The 25,037-nt window shown below is 40.6% G+C and overlaps 1 protein-coding gene across 1 annotated transcript in view; it reads right to left on the reverse strand.

Moving 5' to 3' along the window:
• HK1 (hexokinase 1) overlaps positions 1 to 25,037 on the reverse strand; it is a 623,778-nt gene that overhangs the window by 304,442 nt on the left and 294,299 nt on the right. Inside the window, exons 4-5 of the mRNA XM_044056279.1 lie at positions 20,183 to 20,302; positions 19,033 to 19,128 (exon numbers count right to left, since the gene is read on the reverse strand). Of these exons, the coding sequence (XP_043912214.1) occupies positions 19,033 to 19,128; positions 20,183 to 20,302 (216 nt within the window). The remainder of the gene's footprint in view (positions 1 to 19,032; positions 19,129 to 20,182; positions 20,303 to 25,037) is intronic.

Here is a 25,037-nt window from a genome sequence, read left to right on the forward strand (position 1 = left end):
TTAAAGTTCTGAGAAGGTTGAGTTCCTCTAATCCTGATTTCTTGCAGGAATCAGACTGGATGCTTTCCTCCCATGTTCAAGGGTAATTCTTCCTGCATCACACAGCCATGGAGAAAAGGTTGTGAGGCAGGTTGGTTCCCAGTCTTAGTTGAAATAAGTGCCCTCATTTCAGGATGATGTAACTTCTTTCTCAATGTAAAATATGTGGAAAACTAACGTCACCTTTGAATGAATACTTAACTTTATGCCTTGTCTGGCTTCCCTTGGCTCCTACGAGAAGGAACCTAACTAATGTGGACATTCAAGCACCTCAGCACATTTAGCACCAGGACCCCTGTTGGGTGTTGTGAGTGTATGGTTAAGGTCTGCCAGACTAGGCTTATGCCTTCTGAAAGTGATGTCTAGCCTCCCTTCCTTTAGATATCAGGCCACTCTTATCCAGTGTGCACCTGTATGCTTGTGCCTTTGACCAACAAGCAGGTTTTCGTGGGGCAGAGAGCAGGTATACTGTGTAACCGTCTTAACAAAATACTGGACTGAGGCAGTTGTACTCCCACTAGTGGAGTGCTTATGCGTTTATAGTTGTGAGAACTTATACTGATTTTACAAACATTGTAGGCTGCCCTTTAAATATTTTTTAATGTCGTTAATGCAGTGAAAATAACTTTAACCAAATTTGAAGGTACTTTATTGGTCAGTATAAGTGCTATTTCCTGGATGGCTTCATAATGCTTACAGAATTTTTAGAGCTATTTACCGAATTTATCCATCTGTTAAAACATCACTGAGCGATGACCCTTATAACATGGAGCACACCTCCTGAACAACTATACGGCTTCACGATGATTTGACAGCCAACTACTTTTCAGGGGGAGGGGGTTCCTCATTTATCTTTTCTAACAAATTAGATAGTTTGGTTTATGTGTAGGTAGCTAGGTATTGCTATGTTTTTGCAGTTCTGCTCGCCTGACTACCCTGAACTAAGTTACTGGAAACTGTGCCTTCAAATGCTAATAAAAGGGTTAGTTAATGAAACTGTACACATACAGATCAGAAAGGGTGGTAACCTGGAGTGAAAGTTTAATAAGGAAGGAAGAAATGATACTTCCCAAAACTGGGAAATCAAAAATATCAAGACTGCCTCATGGAAGAGCTGACTGTGTTTATATGGGTCTACTTCAGTAGACTGAAAGGACACTTACCTGAAACCCAATTAACCAAGACAACTCCACCGAAACTTCATTTCAATGAACCAACACACCGCCGATAATTTGTACAGGGAAACTAACCATTTGGCCACCAGGGTGAACTTTGCCCTTTTGCCCAGTATAGTGTGATCTCAGAGTTGGCATATACATAAATATCTTCTCTCTTTTGGCTGTTCCCATTAGGGGTCGTCACAGTGGATCATCTGTTTCCATTTCTTCCTGTCCTCTGCATATTGCTCTGTCACACCAACCACCTGCATGTCCTCTCTCACCACGTCTATAAACCCTATCTTAGGCCTTCCTCTTTTCCTCTTACCTGGCAGCTCCATTCTTAGCATCCTTTTCCCAATATACCCAGCATCCCTCCTCAGCACACATCCAAACCAACGCAATCTCGTCTCTCTGACTTTGTCTCCAAACCGTCCGACCTGAGCTGACCCTCTGATTCCTAATCCTGTCCATTCTTGTCACAGTGCAAATCTTAACATCTTTAACTCTGCCACTTCCAGCTCTGACTCCTGCCTTTTTGTCAATGCCACCGTCTCCAACCCATACAACATAGCTGGTCTCACTACCCTCTTGTAGACCTTCCTTTTTGCTCTTACTGGTACCCGTCTGTCACAAATCACTCCTGACACTCTTCTCCACCCATTCTACCCTGCCTGTACTCGCTTCTTCACCTCTCTTCCACACTCACCATTACTCTGAACTGTTGATCCCAAGTACTTAAACTCATCCACCTTCGCCAACTCTACTCCATGCATCCTCACCATTCCTCTATCCTCCCTCTCATTCACACACAGAAATTCTGTCTTAGACCTGCTGACCTTCATTCCTCTCCTCTCTAGAGCATATCTCCACCTCCCCAGGGTCTCCTCAACCTGGTCCCTACTTTCACTACAGATCACAATGTCATCTGCAAACATCATAGTCCATGGGGCCTCCTGTCTGATTTTGTCTGTCAATCTGTCTATCACCATTGCAAATAAGAAAGGGCTCAGAGCTGATCCTTGATGTAATCCTACCTCCACCTTAAACGGATCTGTCACTCACACTGCAAACTTCACCACTGTCACACTACCCTCGCACATATCCTGTACCACTCTTACAAACTTCTTTGCCACTCCTGACTTCCTAATATAATACCACAACTCCTCTGTAGGCACTCTATCATATGCTTTCTCCAAGTCCACAAAGACACAATGCAACTCCTTCTGACCTTCCCTATATTTCTCCATCAACATTCTCAGAGCAAACATTGCATCTGCTGTGCTCTTTCCCAGCATGAAACCATACTGTTGATCGCTAATCATCACCTCCCTTCTTAACCTATATGGTTTACCATTGGAATGTCGACGTACCATTGTACGGCTATGAAGTATTCGAACTACAGATGGTCGAATTCTTCATATGTGTGCAGGTTAAATGAGCGAACATTATATTTGTGAATGGACTGTGCATTCGCATATATGAACGTTCGAAGGGATGTACAGAGACCGCGGAACAGTGTGGTTAGGGAAATACATCCCCTTTCCTCACTGTAGTGTGATCTCGGAGTTGGAATACACAGTTAGGGGTGTGTGGGGGGCTAGCCCCCCTGCATAAACTGGATGTTAGGTGTGCTAGCTAGGGAGTAGCGTCATGGGTGGCATTGCTGTTAAGTGCCAAAAATGTTGTGTCTGACATTTTCGGCATTAACAGCTGATTTTTTTTTTCCCATAATAAATCTTTATTGTTGTATACTTTTCATACAAAATTATAAAATACAAACTAATAACTAACACTGTAACAATCACACCAAACAATATACAATATTTACAAGAATGCTTCCATATAAGACATTAGAAATATAAGAAAAACATAGGAATAATTAGTAAGTTTCCAATATTGAACAGTTTGATCAGACATTTCTCTCCAAATATAGCAATGATTATTACTACCTTCAATTCAAAAGTTTTATGCTAATATAATATTAAATATCTGTTCCCAAATTTTTGGATTATTGATACCCTTACTATGTGAATTTAAAAGTAGTTTATGAGCTTGTATATGTTTTGTCGCCAACACTCTGAAGTTTTGCCATGATGTTTTAGTTGGTTCTAGCCAATTTGAAGCTATATAAAGCTTCATTAGTAAGAAAATATTAATATGAACTATACTTTGTGATCTGGTAAGTTCCTTCGGGGGAATATGCAAAATCATAAATTTCCAAGACACTGTTGTACTTTGGTAGCCCACTTTCTGAAGTTGCATTTTAAGGGAATTCCACAGTTTGTATATACACTTACAGCTCCAGAACATATGAAGAAGATCAGCCGGTTGAGTTTTGCAGTGTGGACATGTTGCAGAGCTTTTAGTATTAAATTTATGCAGGGCAAGGCGTGTATAATATGCATTATTCCAGATCATCAGCTGGGTATATAACAGTTTTTGAAGAGAAGTAGATTTAATAGTCAATTCAATTGCCTTTAACATATTACTTTTATTTGTCAATAATATTTTCTCTTCCCAATAATTTGATAACAAAACTTTACCTTGAAATTTAAGTTCTTTAATTAATTTATTCGCTGCTGTTATACATTTAGTATCCTGTTGGAGAGCTTGCCACAACTCAGAGCATTTATTTATAGTCTCTTCATCCAGTTTAAAGTTTTGGAGGTAACTTACAGTAAATTCTCTAATCTGTCTAAGAATAATCAGGTAATTTTTAGGTAAATTAAATTCTTGTCTTATTTGGTTGGGCGATCGATCTAGATGTTTATATATATCGATCATAGTTAAATTAACAATTAATGGAAACTTCTTTAGATCAATTAATTGGTTGTTCAGCTTTACATTTGGGTTCCTGTGAAAGGGCTGAAAGACCATCATATGCTGAAGTAAATCCAATGATTGAAATAGACTCTGTAAAGATAATATTTCAGTTTTAATGTGCTCCATAATCCCATATACCTTCAGAATATCTTTACCCAAAAAGGGCATTGCTTTAGGATTAATGTTCAACTTTAAAATATATTCATAGTTCAGGGTTAGCCAAGTTGGTGTCCACTTAGTACTAATTATCTCATGATTGGCCATTCTTAAAATCCTATTAGAATTCACAATCAGATAATACATTTCAAAATTAGGCAACTCCAGACCTCCTTTACTTTTTAGAGTCATTAATTTGTCATAAGATATCATAGTTTTCTTTGGTTCCCAAATAAATTTAGCCAAATCTTTATGAATTAGTTTAAAAAATGTTCTTGAGAGGGATAAATGGGCTGACCTAAAAATATACAGTAACCGTGGCAATACATTCATTTTTATAATAGAAACTTTTGCTAATACTGGCAAGTGCAAATTTTTCCATCTCACAAAATCAGAAACTATTTGTTCCCAAACTATTTTAATGTTATTATTATAAAAATCTTTATTATCTGTGGAAAACACAACACCAAGGTATTTAATATTATCTTTGAATGTTACCTGCCCCACTAAAGGTAATAATGAGAAAGGTTTAGGTGTCTTTAAAGGGAATATATTGGTTTTCCCCAAATTTATTTTATAGTTAGAAACCACTGAAAAATCATTAAGTGCTTTCAATATCTTCTCAGTGTCTGATATTGGAGATGCACAATAAATATTCAGATCATCAGCAAAAGCTGCCATTGATATTTTAGTTCCATACATTATTGGGACATTATGATAAACCTTCTGCTTAATATATAAGAACAAGTGTTCAAGATAAATATTAAATAGTAAAGGGGACAAAGGACAACCCTGTCGCGTTCCCGACCTAATCTGTATTCTTTTGGAAAAACTTCTGTTAATATACAGTGTAGTATAAGGATTACTATATAAAATTTGTAAGATTTGAACAAATTCAGGGGATATATTAAATAAGGTAAGAGATGAAACAGAAAATTCGTGTCTACCCTATCAAAGGCCTTCTGTGCATCTATTATAAGAGCATATATATTCAGATTATTTTGCTTAGAATGCGCTATCATAGTATGCAATGAAAGTGTATTATCACTTGTTTGTCTACCTGTCATAAATCCAGCCTGTTCTTTAGATATTATATGAATCATGATTTTCTTCAATCTAAATGCTATAATTGAGGTTAAAATTTTCATGTCTACGTTAATTAATGATATTGGTCTATAATTATCTGGGTTCTGGGGATCTGAGTTAGCTTTATGTATAAGAATAGTTTTGGAAGCATTAAGATGAGGATCATGAATTTTATTCCTAATTATATAGTTAAACACAACTGAAAGTATCTTACCGATAGACTCTGCAAACTTCTTGTAAAGCTCCACTGTCAACCCATCAGGACCTGGTGATTTCTTTGGTTTCATATGCTCAATTATATATATTATTTCTTCTTCTGACATCAGTTTAACCAAATCATTTTGAATATCCTCTCCTATTTTTGGAAACTTAATCAGGTGTAAAATTTGTTCATAAACTGTATTAGAGGATATATCCTTTGACATTAGGGCGGTTAGGTTATGTCGACTTTTGGAGACTTAGTTCTCTGTTAAGTACCTTTTTTTTTATTACTTTCGAGATTTCAATAGTAAACCTATATATATATATATATATATATATATATATATATAGATATATATATATATAGGTTCATAGGTAGGTACTAGGCTATCTGCCCGAGGGCAAGTATAAGCCTAGCCAGAGTGTGTCGGCTTTCGTCGCCCCATTGATTAATTAACTGAGCCTCTGTCAAGCAGAGCCAATTAAGTGATCCCAGGGGTGTATTTTCTGTTACCAATCCACTCGTCAAGGCTTCTCTTGAAGAGTGTTAGTGAGGGGCTCTGCCTAATGTAGTTACGAATTTTGTTCCAAAGCATGGGGAGTCTCTGTGACAGGAATCTATCCCTCCAGCATGTTCTACTTATTGTTGTGGCGAGGTTTAGCTCACTAGAGCATGTGGCTCTCAGTGACTTGGACTTCTTTAGGTGGAGCATGTCCATCAATTCTGAGTTGGGCATGGCTTTGTAAGTCCGGCAGAGATTGCCTCTGAGTAAGCGATATGTCATTGAGTACAGCCAGAGTTTTTTCAGTCGGGCTGCAAAGGACATATGTTTGAGGCCAGTAATCCTCTTGGTGAGGTGCTTTTGTGGTGTTTCCAGCTGTTGGAAGTGTCTTGTGTGGTACATCCCAAATGGGGCATTGGACTCTATGATGAGTCTGATGAGTAATGAGTAGAGGGGCACTATAACCTCTTTATTTCTAAATGCGAACCCCTTAGTAATTAGATGGGCCACATAGAAGGATTTCTTAACTACTTTGGCAATATGAATGTCAAAGGAGAGATTACTATCTACCTGGGTCCCCAGATCTTATCACCTCTTCTGTATTAAGGGGGCTGCCGCCTATGTGGTAATTCGTGGGTGTTTTGTTTTTCCCAAACGGGATGACTATGCATTTTTTGGCATTTAGCTTGAGGCCATGACTTTGACACCAGGTGTCTGTCTCAGTGAGGCCTTTTTGAAGGATGTCCGTGTCAGCCAGAGAGTCAATTATGGCTCCCAGATTGCAGTCATCAGTGAACTTGGTTAGCCACAGTCCTCCTGTGTTTGCCTGTACTTCTGAGAAATACATGCCGAACAGTAGGGGTCCCAGAACCGAGCCTTGCGGGACACTACTTGTGACTGGTTTAGAGTCGGACCTGGAGCCCGCTCTTCTTACTGTGTGAGTTCTGTCTGTAAGCCAGTTGGCAACCCATCTTGTGACGTAGGGCTTTATGTTCAGGCTGGTTAGTTTTTCTATAATACCGGAGTGAGGAATGTTGTCGAACGCCTTGGCGAGATCAAGGTAGGCTATGTGAACCACCTTTCCCTCATCTATGGCCTTGGTGATTGTCTCGAAGAAGTCAACCAGGTTTAGTAGGCATGATCTGCCCTTAACAAAGCCAAACTGGGTCGGGTAAAGTGTTTGGAGGTTCCCAATGTCTTTGTTAATGAGTTCCATGATGATGCACTCCATAGCCTTGCAGACCAGGCTAGTCAGACTTATGGGGCAATAGTTACCAGGGTCAGTTGTGGCCCTTCCTTTGTGGAGCAGAATAACCATTGCTGTGCACCATTCTATGGGCATGTAGCCTGTGGAGAGGCTGAGGTTGAACAGCGTGTTTAGGTGGGGAGGTTAGTTTGTTCTGTAGTTCGTGCAAGATGCAGCCTGGGACACCATCTGGCCCCATTGATGCTGTGTTTTTGGCTTTTGAAAGGGCTGTTTTTACCTGTGCTTCTGTGATTTCCGGAACACTACACTTTTACGGTATTGTTGTGGGCCCTTTTGAAGGTGAGAGGGAGGTGAAGTTTGCACTGAATCTATCTGCCAGGATGTTGGCAATATCAGTAGGTTCAGTATATTTTGTGCTATTTTGCACTAGCTCAGAGCATATCTGCGAGTTGCCACTTAGATTCTTGACACAGCTAAAGAAGGCTTTGTGGTTATCTTTCGAATCCTTGGCTATTTTTCTTTCGAAGTTAGCCTTGGATGATTTTATGAGGGACCTTAGTTTCTTACTGATACTGATCAGGGATGTCTTTCCTTCTTGGGATTTGATTTTTCTCTGAACTAGTTTCCTCCTTTTGTTGTATAACCTGTTTATGGCCGGGGTTCACCAGACTGGTTTCCTTTTCTTAAGGGAGTGAGTCTTGGTTTTGCTAGGGATGGCACGATCCATGCATCCTTGTAGGTGCTCACAGAGTGCAATTGTAAAGGATTCTGCATTTTGGGCAGTGTTATCCTTTAGCGAGGGGGCTGTGAAACTTGCCACCTCTGCCTTAAGTAAGGTGAAGTTTGCTTTAGAAAAGTTTTCCACTGTGGTTTCCTTGGTTGGGGGTGGTGGTGGGGTGTGGACATCCAGAGTGATTAATTTATTGTCTGATCTAACCAGTGACGGGTTGACCTCTGGTACGGAACACCTGTCACCCATGTTAGTGATGACCAGGTCCAATATGTTGTGGCCTCTGGTAGGGGAGTTTACCAGCTGATCCAGGGCATTTGAGTTGATAAACTCCAGGAAGCGCTGAGCCTGGGAGTTTGTACTCAAGTAGTTTTCCCAGTTAATGGTAAGGTAATTGAAATCGCCCAATATCAGGGTGTTCGGTAGGACCTTCATGTTTTCCAGTGTCTCCAGAAAGGTGGAGTGGTGGTCCTGGGTCATGGAGGGTGATCTGTAGCAGGCCACAATTTGCATTTCAGATTTGCCCGATGGTAGCTGCACATGGATGATCTCAGAAGTATCATGCTGCGCCACTAACCTGGAGGTGTGGGTATCCTTGATGAATATAGATAAACCCCCTCCTTTTGTGTTTTGGTCCGTGTTCTGTGGCCGAAATGTGTGGTATGAGTTATAGCCCAATAGTGCTGGAGTGCTCTCTGGAGCCTTGAACCAGGTTTCAGTTACTGCACAGATGTCGACGTTCTTCATACTTAGGAGTGCTTCGAGCGCATGCATTTTGAGATTTAAACTCCTGGCGTTGAGTAGCATAACCCTCATTTTTTTTACATTTGCTGTTTACGGAGGTGGGTTTGAATTTTGAGCCTTGCCTAAAAAAGGCACTATGGGAGCAGCAAGAGCCTTGGCCAGTATTTGAAAGCCAAGGGGTGACAGGTGCAAGCCGTCTCTTGCAAAGCAACGCAGCTTGTCGAGCATGCCATCCCAGGCTGACAGACACTGGATCCCCTTTGAATGACACCAGAAGCTTAGCCAATTGTTGAAATTGATCATTTTTTCTTTATACTGAGGTATCATTCTTGGTGAGGGCAGGATGCTACTCAGGGTCAGGGTCATACCCGCCTGGGCTACATGATCAGAGAGCTCTTCCATGTCTCTTTTCATGTAGTCCAGGGAGGTACGTCTCAGGTCATTCACACCAACATGAACAATGACAGAGTCATATTTGTACTTGTTCTGGAATGACCTGAGTGCTTGTGTTATGTGGTGGATTCTGGCTCCCGACAGGCAGCTAACAGTAACCTTCTCCTTGTCCAGCCTAGTGAGTGGGGTGTCAGTGTGCCTGACTATTGAGTCATCTACTACTAGTGTGTTAGGTATGTTATTTCTCCTTAAGGGCTGTGATTGTGCGGCACACTGATTTTGTGTTTTATGTGTTGTCTGGTTTGTGACGGGTGGTGCAGGTTTTGTGGGTGTCTGCTTTGGAGCTCTCTGATGCTTTTGCAGGTTTTTATTTAGAGACTCCGAGTATGATTTTGTGTATTTGTGTATTTTTTGCCAGTGCTGGTTTAGTAGGTCTATGTGAGGCTGGTGGTGTGGTGCAAGTGTTAACTTCTCCTCATGACTGTTCCAGTCTTGGGTGGAGAGACCTTAGCCTCCAGTTTGGCTGTATAATTGCATCTCTCGCATATGTTAGTGTTTTGTGGTAGGAGGAGAGGGCTGTCTGTGTACATGAGGCAGTTGTAACATTGCCTCAGGATACCCAGATTCACCAGCTGGACTGGAGAGTACACCTGAAGTTGTCCTGTGATCATGCCTGAATAGTAGGGTGAGCTGCTTAGCCGCTTGGTTGGTGAGGGGTGGATAAAGAGCCTTGCCCTGCTGAGCAGTCAAATGTCGGGGTATATTAGTGCTTGCTATTAGGTCTGAGCAAGCGCTGGACTGTAGGATGCTTTTTGAGTGCTTAGGTTGAGAGTAAGACTAGTTTCAAGTGAAAAACTGAAGAGGAGACTTAGTGGAGCCGGGAATAATTTAACCCTAGCTAACCGGTACTGCCCGGCGCACAAAACTGTGCAAACGCATTTTTTAAACTACTAACATCTGGGCTGGAACCACTTCTCCAGGAACAGATGGCTGCTCAAAGTTCCCCTCTCTCACAGGTGAACAGAGAAACTTCCCTCTATCCAAGTAAGGTATGGGTAACTCAGAAACTTGTAACACAGCCCTGAATTCAGCACTAGCCTGAAAACTGAACTATACTAGCTTAGAAAGGCAGGAAACAAGAATTTTTTTTTTTGAAAAGAAAAGGCAAAAACAGTAAAAAGTACACTTAAAACAGGTTTAAACGACTACAAGCGATCAGAAAAGACTATCACACTTTAGTGTGTAGCCTACAACAGTTAATTTATTTAAACAAAAAACAGCTTTTTAAAAGTGCAGGCAGTCAAATAAGTACAATATGTGAAAAAAACAAGCTTTTAAATCACAATAAGTGCTGGAAAATCAGTGTTTAGGTGGAAAACAGTTAAGAACAGCAGGAAAATACAGAAAACTGATACTCAAATCACTCCAAAGTCTCTCTTTTAAGCTAGAAGGCTTGTATCAGTTTAAGGCTTTTAGTGCTTTCCTGTAGGTTAGTTACAGGAAAGATAGGAAACAAGTGCAGATATGGTCTATTAAACCAGAAAGTTAAAAGAGATGGACAACTTCCCGAATAATCAATAAACTACAATTCCTGGGCCAACAACCACTCCTCTTGTGGTAGACAGGCTACCTAGTACTTACCACTCCCACTGATAAGCTAGAAGGCTGCACTCCAACACAAAGGCTTGGGAGGCTCAGAAGCTTACAAACAGTCCTGGATACAGAAAATCTGTACCTGGACTAGACTAGTTACGGGAAAGGTGGGGATCAAGCGCAAACACGGGCTTTAAAACCAGAAAGTTGAGAGAGATGGAAAAAGACTGCCCAAACGGCCAATAAACTACAATGTCTGGGCCAGAACCACTCCTCTTGTGGTAGATAGGCTACCTAGTGCTTACCACTCCCACTGATAAGCTAGATGGCTTCCCTCCAACACAGAAAAGCTTGCGGGGCTCAGAAGCTTACCAACAGTCCTGGATACAGCAACTCTGTATCTGGACTAGGCTAGTAACAGGAAAGGTGGGAAACAAGTGCAAGTGTGGCTTTTAAACCAGAAAGTTGAAAGAGATGGGAAAAAACTGCCCAAACGGCCAGTAGCTACAATTTCTGGGCCAGGAACCACTCCTCTTGTGGTAGATAGGCTACCTAACGCTTACCACTCCCACTGATAAGCTAGAAGGCTTCCTTCCAACACAGAAAGGCTTGGGGGCCTCAGAAGCTTACAAAGAGTCCTAGATACAGCAAATCTGTACCTGGACTAGACTAGTAACAGGAAAGGCAGGAAACAAGCACAAACACAGACTTTTGAATCAGAAGGTTGAAAGAGATGGAAGAGCTTCCCAAACGGCCAATAAACTATACTTTCTGGGCCAGAAACCTCTCCTCCTGTGGTAGATAGGCTACCTAGTGCTTACCACTCCCACTGATAAGCTAGAAGGCTTCCCTCCAGCACAGAAAGGCTTGGGAGGCTCAGGAGCTTACAAACAGACCTGGATACAGCAAGTCTGTATCTGGACTAGATAAGTTACAGGAAAGGCAGGAAATAAGCTAGGGATTTTTTTTTTTTTTACAGAAAAGCAGCTAAAACAACAGTAAATATAATTCAAATGCAGGGCAGGCTAGCACACGTGTAGCAATATTACGGCAAACACAGTTTAATTAAATGCAATTAAATTAACAAATGACTAAAAAAACAAGTGCAGAAGGCATTAAATTAGAAGGCTACTAACAAGCAGTAATAAGTGCAGAGTAAGAACAACTGAACAGATAAGAGCACGCAGAACAGCAACTAAGACAGTTACAGTAAGAGCAGCTGAATATGAATATATATATATATATATATATATATATATATATATATATATATATATATATATATATGGATTCACTTCAGAAGCTCGAATCCCCAAAATCTCGAATTTCATATAACCGAGACCAAAAGATCGAGTTTTGGAAACTCAAACTTCTGAAATTAAACCGTAAAAAAACAAATAAAACTCAAACACCACTTTTGCACCCCCCATGTGGGGGGCTGTGCCCCCCACACCCCCCTACTTAAATATACCAACTCCGAGATCGCGCTACAGTGGGGAAAAGGGAAATCTCCCATTTTGCGCTGTATGTGGAAGCGCAAAAAAGTACACTTTTGTACCTACCATAAATGTAGATGTTCGAGTGTATATACTGCTGCAGTCATCACACTTGGTTATCCTGCCGTCAGGCGGTCCCGCAGTCGGCCGAATCCCAAAGTGTTGGTCCAGCATCGGTTGTCGTCGCTTCTTCCCTGACGTCAGTGCGACAGGGGGATAAAAGAGGCAGCCAACGCCATTTTCTTCAGTTTTTCTTGCCCCAGATGTCAGGTGCCCCCAACTAGGAAGGCAATACAAATAACTATGTAAAAATACCTTAGCAGATAAACAATATTACTAGCTGTTAGCAAATACACCATATAGACATGCATCCAATAGATTGATGTACATGGAGTTATAACTAACACCCTGGTATGTAGAGGGGATGGTGGGAGGGTAACCTGGACTGCAGCAGTATATACACTCGAACATCTACATTTATGGTAGGTACAAAACTGCACTATGCTCATCGTGTTATACTGCTGCAGTCATCACACTTGGGTTGAATCCCAAAGCTATGGATGGGTGGCTGGTACTAAACTGGGTTAGGTGAAGCTAGGATGCCCTGCAGAACTGCAGTGGCAAAACCAGCTCTGGTTTTTGAGTATAATGGAAGGTGGTAGTGCTTGGTAAAGGTGTGCACTAAACTCCAAGTAGCTGCCTCCAGAATGTCCTTGGTTGGAACCCCCCTGAGAAAGGCTGCTGAGGTTGCTGTAGCCCTGGTAGAATGGGACCTAATATTAACAGGCACTGCTTTCCCATGGTGCGAGTAGCAAAAGCGGATACAATAAGCTATCCATTTGGAGATGGTCTGTTTTGAAATAGCCTTTCCTTGTGAACCTGCAGCATAGGATACAAAGAGGTGGTCAGTTTTTCTGAAGGTCTTTGTCTTATCCAAATAGTAACGTAGCTGTCTGTGAATGTCCAAAGAGTGAAGGAGTCTTTCTCCTTTATTCTGGGGGTTTGGATAAAAGGTGGGTAAATGAATGGTCTGATTCAAAGCCACACTGGATGCTACCTTTGGCATAAAGGTAGGGTTAGTTCGTAAAGAGACTCTGTCCTGATGGAAAATGATGAAAGGTTCCACTGCCATAAGTGCCTGTAGTTCTGAGACCCTGCGTGCTGTGGTGATAGCCAGCAACAGAGCTGTTTTCCATGACAAGTATTGTAGTTCTGTTGAGAAGGCTGGTTCGAAAGGAGGTAGTGTTAATTTTTCTAAAACGAAGTTGAGGTCCCAAGCTGGCGTTGGGGATTTTCTGGGGGGTCTTATATTCTTAGCCCCTCTGAGAAACTGCCTTAGTAAAGGGTGTGAGAATATGGGAGGATCCGTATTATATTGAGCTGAAATGGCTGAAGCATGGATCTTAATGGATGAGAAAGAAAGGCCTTTGTGTAGCATCTCAGTTAAGTATTGCAGTATTTGAGGAATGTTTGGTATCCAAGGATTTTGGCCTTTTGCCTGGTTCCATGCACAAAATCTTTTCCATTTGTCTGAGTAAGTTTTTCTGGTACTGGGCCTCCTGGCCTCCAAAATGACATTCAGGATGTCCTTTGAGAGAAGTGTTGATTGATAATTCAAGGTATTCTCCATGCAGCTAAATTTAAAGTCCTGAGCTGACTGTGAGGGATCTGAAAGTTTTGCTGAGTCAACAGAAGTGGGAGTTGAGGTAAGATCCATGAAGGGCTGTGAGTCAAGGTCCTCAGTAATGGGTACCAGTGCTGACGTGGCGAGTCCGGAGCAATGAGGATCATTTGTGGTCTCTCTGATCTGACTTTCAGTAATACCTTGGTCAAGAGAGGTAGTGGTGGGAAGGCATAGACTGTCAATGCTGTCCAACTGAATGATAGGGTGTCCACTTTCCAGGCTAGGGAATGGTAAGTTCTTGTGCAAAATTTCTGTAGTTGGCAATTGTTGGGGGAGGCAAACAGATCTATGTCTGGGCGTCCCCACCTTTGAGTTATCATTGAAAATACTTGTGGGTGTAGTCTCCACTCGTGAGGATCTGCCAAATTTCTGCTTAATTCGTCTGCCAATATGTTTTCCTTTCCTGGCAGGAATTGTGCTTGCAGTTGTACTTGGTAAGTCAATGCTGTGTTCCACAAGGTCATTGCCTGTCTGCATAAAGGGTAGGAGTGTGTTCCTCCCTGTTTGTTTATGTACCACATAACTGTGGTGTTGTCTGTCCTTATTAGTAGTTGTCCTGGATGCAAGAGGTCCTTGAAGGCTGTCAGTGCATTTTGCACAGCTAGTATCTCCTTTTGGTTGATGTGTAGATGCATTTGTTTTGCAGACCATTTGCCCTGTATGCACTGTCCTGCCATGTGTGCTCCCCAGGCGTAGTCTGAAGAATCTGTTGTCATAGTTTGGTTTGCTGGAGGTAAGACAAAAGGAAGACCCTTGTTTATTTGACATGCATGAGCCCACCATAGGAACTCTTTTTGAAAGCAGGGAATGAGAGGTATACTTGTTTCGAGGCTGTGCCTGTGTTGAGTCCATACACTTTTCAGGTACCATTGTAATTTCCTCATATGCAGCTTTGCATGTGGAATTAGTTGAATGCAGGATGCCATGAACCCCGATGCCCGCAGGATTTTCCTTGCAGTGAGCTGGGTAAAAGTTGACATCTTTTTGAAGTATTGAGTCAGTTGATTTTGTTTGTCTGGCGTCAGATAAGCCATCTGGGCCATTGTATTTAAGCTGGCACCCAGGAATATTATGTCTTGTGAGGGTATTAGCTTTGACTTCTTTTTGTTTACTGTGTACCCTAGGCAACTTAGCAGCTTTGTTACAAATGCCAGATGCTGTAATAGAATGGCCTTGCTGTCCGCTTGGATCAGGCAGTCGTCCAGATATGGATAAATTTGTATTCCTCGTTGTCTGCAGTATGCAATTACTGATGCCAGGCATTTCGTAAATACTCTGGGTGCAGTAGATAAGCCAAAGGGCAATGCAGAGAATTGATAATGCGTTGTACCTGCCAAAAATCTGAGGTATCTTCTGCAATCTTGTCTGATAAGGACATGCAGGTATGCCTCTTTGAGGTCCAACGTTACCAGCCAAGACTCCTTGCTCAGCATGGGAAGAAGCTGCTGTAGTGTGAGCATTTTGAATTTGGGTACCTCCAGGTATGTGTTTAGAACTGAGAGGTCTAAAATGGGTCTACAGGCTTTGTCCTTTCTTGGTACTAGAAATAGTCCTGAGTAAAAACCTTGACCTTGCTCCTTTGTAGGTACATTTTGAATTGCTTTCATATCCATGAGAGCTGAACTTTGCATTTGTGCCTCTGCCCATTGGTTTGGAGGCAGATTTGGCATGCCTCTCATCCGTGGTAAAGTGTGGAAATTAAATCTGTAGCCTCGGGTAATAATATCCAGAACCCATTTGTCCTTTGTTATGATGCGCCAATTTTGTGGAAATAGAGCCAGTTTTCCTCCCAAAGGTGTTGCCAGGGCAATTTTGCTTGGCAGGCGAAGAGGGAAGTCATTGTGTTTGTTTTCTGAAGATTTGAGATCTTTCGTTTCTACCTCTTTGAGTTGTTGTATGCCATTGTCTAGGCCTGAAAGAACCTTGTGGCTGTCCTCTGCCCCTTGGGCGTCTGTACCTACCCCTTTGGGGTCTGTCTGATGCAGGAAAGGACCAGTTTTTTGATGGCCAGTTTCTGCTGAAACAAGGAGGTTGTACCTGTAAAAAATCTTTAACTGTCTGCATAGATTTTGCCTTTTCTTCCATTTTCTTTAAAACTTCCTCTGCTTTGACACCAAATAACACATCTTTCTGCAATGGAGCATCCAATAACTTTGCTTTGACATGTTCTGGTAAGGCTTGCTTTTTTAGCCAAGCATGTCTACGTATTACAGATCCTGTGACAGCTGCTCTACATGAGGCTGCCAATGAATCAAAACTACACAGTAAGGTATGCTTTCCCACCTGTTCTGCTGCATGCAGCAAATCCTCCATCTCTTTGAAATCAGGTTGATCTGGCTGAGGGATCATTTTCTGCTTTAACTGTGTAATCAAGTACTGCTGGTATTTTAGCATGTGGAATTGGCAGTTTAACGCCCTCATGGCCAAAGTGGCAGACGTATACACTTTCGTCCCCCATCTTTCTAATGCTCTGGAATCTCTTTCAGAAGGTAGTGGATTCTTAGCAGTAGAGGCCTTAACCCCTTTGGGACCCTGGGAAATGGTTTTGGGGTCTGCAACAGGGCTTTTATATAGAAACTTATGAGAATCAGGAACTTGGTGGTATCTGTCTGGTTTAGCTGGTTCAGGAGGTAAGGAATCTGGGTTTAGACTAGATTTGGTGTAAACATCATCCAAAATGTCTAAAACTGGAGGAATTGCCAGGGGTCTATGCTGTGGAAGAAGAAGAAACTCACGGAGTCTTTTCTTGGAGTCAGAGTAATCTTGGCCTTCCCAGTGGAAGTGTTCCCTCATGGTGTGTAAAGTTTCCCCAAAAGAGTAGTCTTCAAGGGGGGAGACAGAGGGAATGGACTCTTCAGCATCTGAGTCTTCATAAGGAGGGAAGGAATAATCCTGGTCCTCAGAGTTAGCTGAGGAAATGGATGCTTGGTCAGAGGAAGGATAATCTTCCTCCAGTCTAGGCCTTTTGTCAGGAGGGGGTTGTGAACCCCTGATAAGGGTAATTAAATCCTCAGCCATCTTAAGCATCTGTTTTTTAGGCATAGTGGCCTGTGGACCCGGTTTCCTAACTTTTAAGGGGGCTTTAAGTTTAGCATAAGACTTAATAGAAATAGCTGTCAGTTTGAAGACACCTTCAGAAACCGAAGGCCAGTCCAAAATCTCCGGATCACCGTCAGGGTTGGCGTCCGAGGGGTGAGATGGAACTGGCTCCTGAGGCCCAGCTGATTCGGTCTGAGAGGCAGTCAGAATTTCTAAATCAGCGGTAATCAGGGGCTGTGTAGGCGCCTCACTGAAAACCGGAGAACCGGCGGCAGGCCTTGCTGAGGTCTCGGTATCTGGTCTTGGCCTTGGTTGCCTGTCCTTATCCTTGCGTTTTTTAATCATTGCTGATGTCGGTTGCTCCAACGACATGCTATAGTTAAATTTTTTGCCAAAATAATGTGGGCGAAATCTGCCCAACGCTTGATTGTACGTTTGTTGAACCTAGCACAAAACAGACAACCAGAGACGCTGTGGTTTGGGCCTAGGCAAGGAATACAATAAGAATGAAAATCCTTATGAGGTATTTGCTTCCCACAAGAAATGCAATTATTAACTTTGTCTGACATTGGTCTGAGGCAAGAAAAGTTTCCCCAACGGGGTACTTAGCTTTAGAGAAGATTTCGGACTGAAATTCAATTCGAAAATCTCAGGAGCTAGCCGACCGGCACTTGTGAACTGCTTCTGCTTCAGGCACCGCGCGGCAAGAAAGACTGAAGAAAATGGCGTCGGCTGCCTCTTTTATCCCCCTGTCGCACTGATGTCAGGGAAGAAGCGACGACAACCGACGCCGGACCAAGACTTTGGGATTCGGCCGACTGCGGGACCGCCTGACGGCAGGATAACCAAGTGTGATGACTGCAACAGTATAACACGATGAACATCGGAGATTTCCCACTTCCTGTCAACACCGCAGAAAAGATAAAAACATTACGTGCACACAGACCGTACAGGAATCCTTGCCTCTGTGTGCACGTAACATTTTAATAAAAGTAACTTCTTATTTTTTAACACTTTACATGTTCGATTTACTGAAATCTCGATCATATGGTTTCGACCATATGCAATTTGAGATTTCAGTAATTCGATTATGTGAAGTGTTCCCATATATATATATATATATATATATATATATATATATTTTTTTTTTGAGGGAGGGAACACAGCAGGATTAAGAGGCTACAAGGGTTGTCCTTCTCAAATGCTCTCTTTGTACACAGTAGGTAGGTGGGAAAAACACAGTGGAGACAACAAGACACAGAAACAATACAGCACCACTATAAATAATAGGCAAGTGTATAAATACAGCAAAGTGCAAATTAAGTTGCAAAAAGTGTACTTATCAGTTTGGAGTAGATTCCAAATTTGCAGCTCACAGCAAATCTATCAGCTTTCCAGCAGTTCTATGCACATATATATATATATATATATATATATATATATATATATATATATATATATGGGTGTGTGTGTGTGTGTGTGTGTGTGTGTATACACATAAATGCATCAGGCCTGCACAAATTACCTTGGGAAGACATATGATTTCTAAACCCAAATGAAGAAAACATTGTAGGTGCAAAACTGAACAGATTTTGCACTATGACCCACCGCCTTGAGCCCATCCTCAAATGTAAAGTGGTGACCACAAGAGCAAGCTAAAGCAATGGTCAGCAAGTTACCACAGCAGCAAAACAAAATCTGTAACACTGCACAAGTCGGTGCTTCGAGGTAAAGAACAAGAGCCCAAAAGAAACAAATACATAAAAAGTAAAATATGAAAACTGCTCAAATTCAGAGAAATCAACCCAAGCAAAACAGCTATAGTGACAGCTCACCATAACATGAAAATAAAAGCAACACCACGGATTCTCTGATAGAAACAACTAATAAGAAGGAACTAAACTGAAATAAAAATGAAAAAAAAAATCCCAAAGGCAAAAATTAAAAGCTTAAAAATGGAGACAAAAAAATTAATTCTAGTATAACAATATTTATCAAGGAATTATACTTCAGGGACAACATCAAAGTACTGCTATGTGCCTCTCAAAGCACAGCTCCACAGAAAACATTGTAACAGTTGTTATCCTCTGCATAGGGTGTACGTCTGCACTTCCCAAATTGTGACCTTAGAACTTAAATACACAGTAAATAAAAGGTATTTTCAAATCACAGAATTACCCCTCGTTTCTTGATGGCTTTGTTTAATAATTTCACCACATCAGCTCCCTCTACTCCACTCGCTTTGAATTTCTTTGTCCATGTAATCAAAACAGCCTAAAACACATACAAAAAAAAGACATGGTCAGAAAAACAGGGCTAGGGTTCTAAAAATCAGCAGAAAGAAATTCTAAACAAGATTAAAAAAAAAAACAGGGCTAGGGTTCTAAAAATCAGCAGAAAGAAATTCTAAACAAGATTAAAAAAAAAAACAGGGCTAGGGTTCTAAAAATCCGCAGAAAGAAATTCCAAACAAGATTAAAAAAAAAAGCACTTTTATTGCCAGAGGAAGGCAATGACTAATCCTAATCAATCATTAATTCTATCCATGTTTAGTGTACATATTCTTTATTGCAAGCCAAGTTTTACAAAAAAGTTAACTGATATTTGAAAATGATGCTGCCAATTTACAATACATAAATGATGCTCAAAAGGTAGGGCGAAAATAAGGTTGAAGCCTGGGTATTTTAAATACTTTAATACTAAAAAAATCAGCCACCTTTAACTGCAAATGAGAATGTTACCGATACTTTCTTGGTGCTCTGTCAAACAAAACGTAACTCGAAAATATTACCGGAAAAATGAAATACACATGGTCGCAACTGTTCAGATAAAATGTCCCTAGGAATCACCTGAAGACATTAATGATAAGCACATCTAATCCAGGTCTGACACACAAAAGATTTATTAACTGTATTCAAATAGAGGCATGATGAAATACTGGAATATTTAGATGTCTGTTTCATAGTTATAAAAGTAATCAATTAAGAATGCTACAACCAGCAATGACAACAGCTCAGACGTTTCCACACAATATGACAATTACACTTCCTCTAAGCATCTAATGGGCAAATGCAAAGAACCAAACATAAATGGTGAAGACAACTTTTCAACAAAACACATTTATATTAGCCTTAAATCAGAGTAAGCCGTAATTAATAATCCAATAACAGGAAAAGATTGCATTCGTATGAGATGCTGACAGACGGATAAACATTCTGCCTTCTTTGCATGTCCCTACCTGCTTTATATTTTATCAGTTAAGATTCCTAAACAATAACTTCATTTTTAACCATAAATGGAAGTTATCAGTAACCGCTATTTTTCCTACCTCATCAAGCTTGGTTTGTCGACACGGGAAGGAGAACGTGAAGCCGACAGGCAGTTTCTTATCTTTGATCTCTTGCTTCGCCATGAAATCTCCAAGGCACTCAGCAACGTGGTCAAACAACTGTAGAGGCAGACATGAAACATTAAATGTTAATTCAAGGAAACTTCTGGAAAACTGACAAGACAGCACTGGAAGGGTGGAGGTAAGCTTTCTAGAAAAATTAACTACAACACCTTGCACACATCAGATGTGGAACAGAAATGACTGACATGAGCAAATGCTGTGATATTGGTTATTCTAAACATCCAAACAAACTGTATAACTTTCCTCTGTGTGTTCCTTCTAGGTTACAATGACACAACAGGTAATTCCAAGTGATGAGTTCCTGACAGATAAAAATCTAGTAGAAATGAGCATTAATCTTATTTATTTATTTTTTTTAACATCTCTTCAACTAGGATCCCTTGTAATGAGTACTGCTTGGTCTATCTATGCACAAGTCACTCTGATGTAATTCCTATTTATAAAACAGCATTAGAAGCTAACTTATACAGATAACAAATCAACAAGAATTACATACACTGTCTTCCTGGTAACAGTACATGTCTTCTACACTTACACAACTGAGTTCTCATGCCCATACCAAGTCTTTTTTGTGGGGGGGGGGGTCAGATATAAACATATCTGAGGTTGAGCAACGGGTTGTAAGTTTTGTACATTCATGCTTGCTCACCGAGCTGTGCTTAAACTTGGTTTCAATGAAAAAGGACCCAGTGAAAATAACATGCACACACACACACACACACACACACACACACACACACACACACACACGGCACTTCCTACTACACCAGGACAACAACATCATCAGTGTTAGCAGACCACATCTCTCAACTTTCCACATCCAAAATGTGGAACACTATCTGTCACAATGTTGAACAAATGTGCCACACGTGGAACATGTACTAACAGCTTCCACTAGTACGCTCACTGCATGGTTATTAACTGGCTTTTCATACAAGAGTTATTTGATGAAATAATATGAAAATGTATCTCAGTGAACACTGGCTTTCCTCCTGCACTAACCCAGATTAACTTTCCTTCTTCCACTCTCTCTTTTCTTCTTCCATAATTCTTTTTTCTCTTCTCCCTGTTTCCTTGACAGCTTTCCCTTTTCATAATATCTATGTCGATATATGTTTTCACATATATACTGTATGACTATTGTAATCCACAAAAAAAAAAAAAAAAAAAAAAATTTTTATTACACTTTTTGGTTTTTGCTCCTATCATAATACCTGTAATAACTTGTATTATCTACTTCTGTTTATAAATTATAACCTTGTATTGCCTATCTCTGTTTAAACTTGTAATAACCAATGGAGCTTTTCTCCCCGGGCCTCTACTGAAAATGGACATATATCCAGCTAGACTAGCACGGTCAACAAATGTAAAATAAATAAATAAAATAAATAATTAGTTGTTGTTGTGTCTTTCGGCTTTTAGGGGTTAAGGGTCGCCACAGCGGAACTCTGGTCCGCTAATGATTGGCAGTAGATTTTTACGTGCCGAGTTGCCAGCTCTGACGCACAACCTTCAACCAAGTTACTCCCATTCATGCATGTCTCCACACAGAAGATGCTCTAGCTGAGAATCGAACAGGACAACGTCTTACTGTGAGATGACAACGCTATCGCAGCACCACCACCGCAGTTGAAATAATATGAATTAGTATTATACAGTGTTATTTACAATGGACATTTGTTAAAATAATTCTTAACCATGAATGTGTGTTAAACCCTTTCAAAGTGGAACGGCATGTAACATAGAATTTTTAGGACTGAAAATGAAGAATGTTCCTCGTACCGAGGTACAATTGAGAGGTATAAGGTCCACTGCTGTTACCTCATCTATACTCAGTTTAGAACACCTTTATCGCTTAAAATAAAATGCTACACAAACTTACACACCAGAAAGCAACTGGTACCATAGGGCCTACATGTTATAAGCACCACACGTCACTAACTGCAGATACCACATAACATGCAGGCTACCAGCATCATGAAATTCCCAAGCTACAGGTACCACAGGGCCTACATGTTACAAGCACCACATATCACATACTGCAGGCACCACATAACATGTAGGCTATCAGCATCATGAAATTCCCAAGCTAGAGGTACCACAGGGCCTAAATGTTACAAGCACTACACATCACTAACTGCAGACACCACATAACGTGCAGGCTACCAGCATCTTGAAATCTCCAAGCTACAGGTACCACATGGCCTACATGTTACAAGCATTACACATCACTAACTGCAGACACCACATAATATGCAGGCTACCAGTATCATGAAATTCCCAAACTAGAGGTACCACATGGCCTACATGTTACAAACACCACAAATCCTTACCTACAGATACTATACAAAACCCAGACTCCCAGTACAACAGCCTACAAACTACAAGTATCACACATCCCTAGCTACAGATAGCCAGGCTACCACCACGAAATATCCCCAAGCAACAAGTACTACAGTGCGTAGACTTTACATGCACCTCACATCCTTACCTACAGATACCATATGACACCTGAAAATCAGAATCAGCAAAAGTCCAACTTACAGGTGCTGCAGGGCTTACTGATTACAGCACAACACATCACTAACTACAAGTAACACACAGCATCCAAGCTACCATCACAATGAAACACCCAAATTACAAATATCACACATCGTATATGTAACAAATACCACACACATGTAAATACATAGACCACACAGCACCTAGGCAACCAGCATCATGAAATTCCTAAGCTACACACACCACAGGGTCTTTGAACTGAAGTATTTGCAAAATTCATGCAATTTTAAACAATTTACAGAAGTACACGGTATAAGCAATGTCAAATATATAGTAATGGAATTCATGCTGAAAGAAAAATTAGCTTAAAATTTAGCTAGTAATGCAAACTACAAGGGCAATGTTATGAGATTCATGGGTACTGACTGTTTAAATGTACCACATAACAAGAACAAGTAACAGAAAGACAGAGTTATAAAAGAGAAAATAAGACTGAGAAATAAAGTAGGTGTAATTACTTTGGAGTTATGAGGGAGTAAGGAAAGTACAGTTGTGTATACTTACCATAAACATAGATGTTCGAGTGTATTCACTGTTGCAGTCATCACCTGTGGGTTATCCCTGCTGCGGTAGCCCTCAACCGGCCCGAATACTAGAGTCAATCTTTTCCTGCGTCGGCTGCTGTTGCTTGTTGTCTAGACGTCAGGTCATCAGTGCTATAAAGGAAGGCAGCTGACGCCATTACATCAGTTTTTCTTGCCCTAACCAGTCAGAAGCCCAAGTAAATATGGTAAAGTGGTCCTGGTAGCTAAAAGCCACCGCTAGAAACTTATGTCTCCCTAAAGGAAGAAGATATAAAGGAGAATAGGGAGGGGGGGGGCAGGACTGCAACAGTGAACACACTCCAACATCTACATTTATGGTAAGTGTACACAACTGTACTATGTTCTTCGGGTTTCACTGTTGCAGTCATCCCCTGTGGGACGATTCCCAAAGCTGAGGAAAGGGGTGGTAGGATTAGACAGAGACCTAGGAATGGGTCAGCAAGCCCTGTAGAACTGGAGAGGCAAACTCTGCCCTAGCCTTCGAAAATAGAAGTAGGTGGTAATGATTGGTAAAAGTATGGACAGAAGTCCAGGTGGCAGCTTCCAGGATGTCCAGAAAACACTTCACTGCCAAATATCCAAATAAAACAAAGCTAAGTAATCACCAAGAACGTAGTATTTAATGAAGCTTTCGGGCTCACATCCCTTCATCAGCATACATAATCACATCTAAAAGTTTTTTATATAGAGGGTCATTTAAAAAACACATGATCAGAACCAGCCTATAAACATATATCTAAACAATTACATCATTAGATAATTTAAAAGCATATAATCAACCATTTATATCTGAAATTTCTATAAAACTTTAAAAATGACAGAATTTTACTAAACATAACTATCATCTAAAAAGCAGTATAATAGCATACATACACATATATTTAGCATATATTAATCTTATTTTATTTTATTTCTAACTGCTTTCTGACTAAAACAGGCTTTATACTGACTGCACTGTTAAGACCTGGATTCGAATCTGCCTGTAATCTAATTATCCAGTCTAATTCTTTTAACTCTATAGCATTATTTATGTCCCCACCTCTTATAGATTGCTCAACTATATCTACCACTCTAAATTTAAAATTATGAGTCTCAAATTCCATGATATGTTTACATAGGGCATTTGTTTGTACTTTCCTATTCATTTCAGATCTATGTTCTATAATACGGTCCTTAAGCCGTCTAGTAGTTTTCCCTATATAAAATGCATAGCAATGCGTACAGGTAGCGAGGTAGACTAATCTACTCGTATTACACGTTGCTGCTATGTGAAACTTATATTCCTTATTTGTAACAGGGTGTCTGAAAATTTGGTCAGATTCAAATATATCTTTGCAGCAAGTACAGTTCTGGCATTTATAAGTGCCTAGCCTACCTTGTTCTGGCTTGCGTGTTTCCTTAAAATCTTTGTAACATAATATACTTTTTATAGATTGATGGTTACTATATGCAAAACTAGGTTTAGGGCCTACCAGCTTTTCTATTTCTGGCATAGCCATCAATATTGGCCAGTTTCTTTCAATAATCTTAATAGTTTGATATGTATACCCATTGTATGTCATAACATATCTACTTTTTTGCTGTTGCCCTATCCTTTGTACTGTATAAGAGTCCTCAATTTGTTTTAAAGAGACATTAAATACTGGTTTAAACATATTATGTCT

The sequence above is a fragment of the Protopterus annectens genome, chromosome 14.part0, assembly GCF_019279795.1.
Source record: "Protopterus annectens isolate FY-2018-M chromosome 14.part0, PAN1.0, whole genome shotgun sequence".
Taxonomy (NCBI): Eukaryota; Metazoa; Chordata; order Ceratodontiformes; family Protopteridae; genus Protopterus; species Protopterus annectens.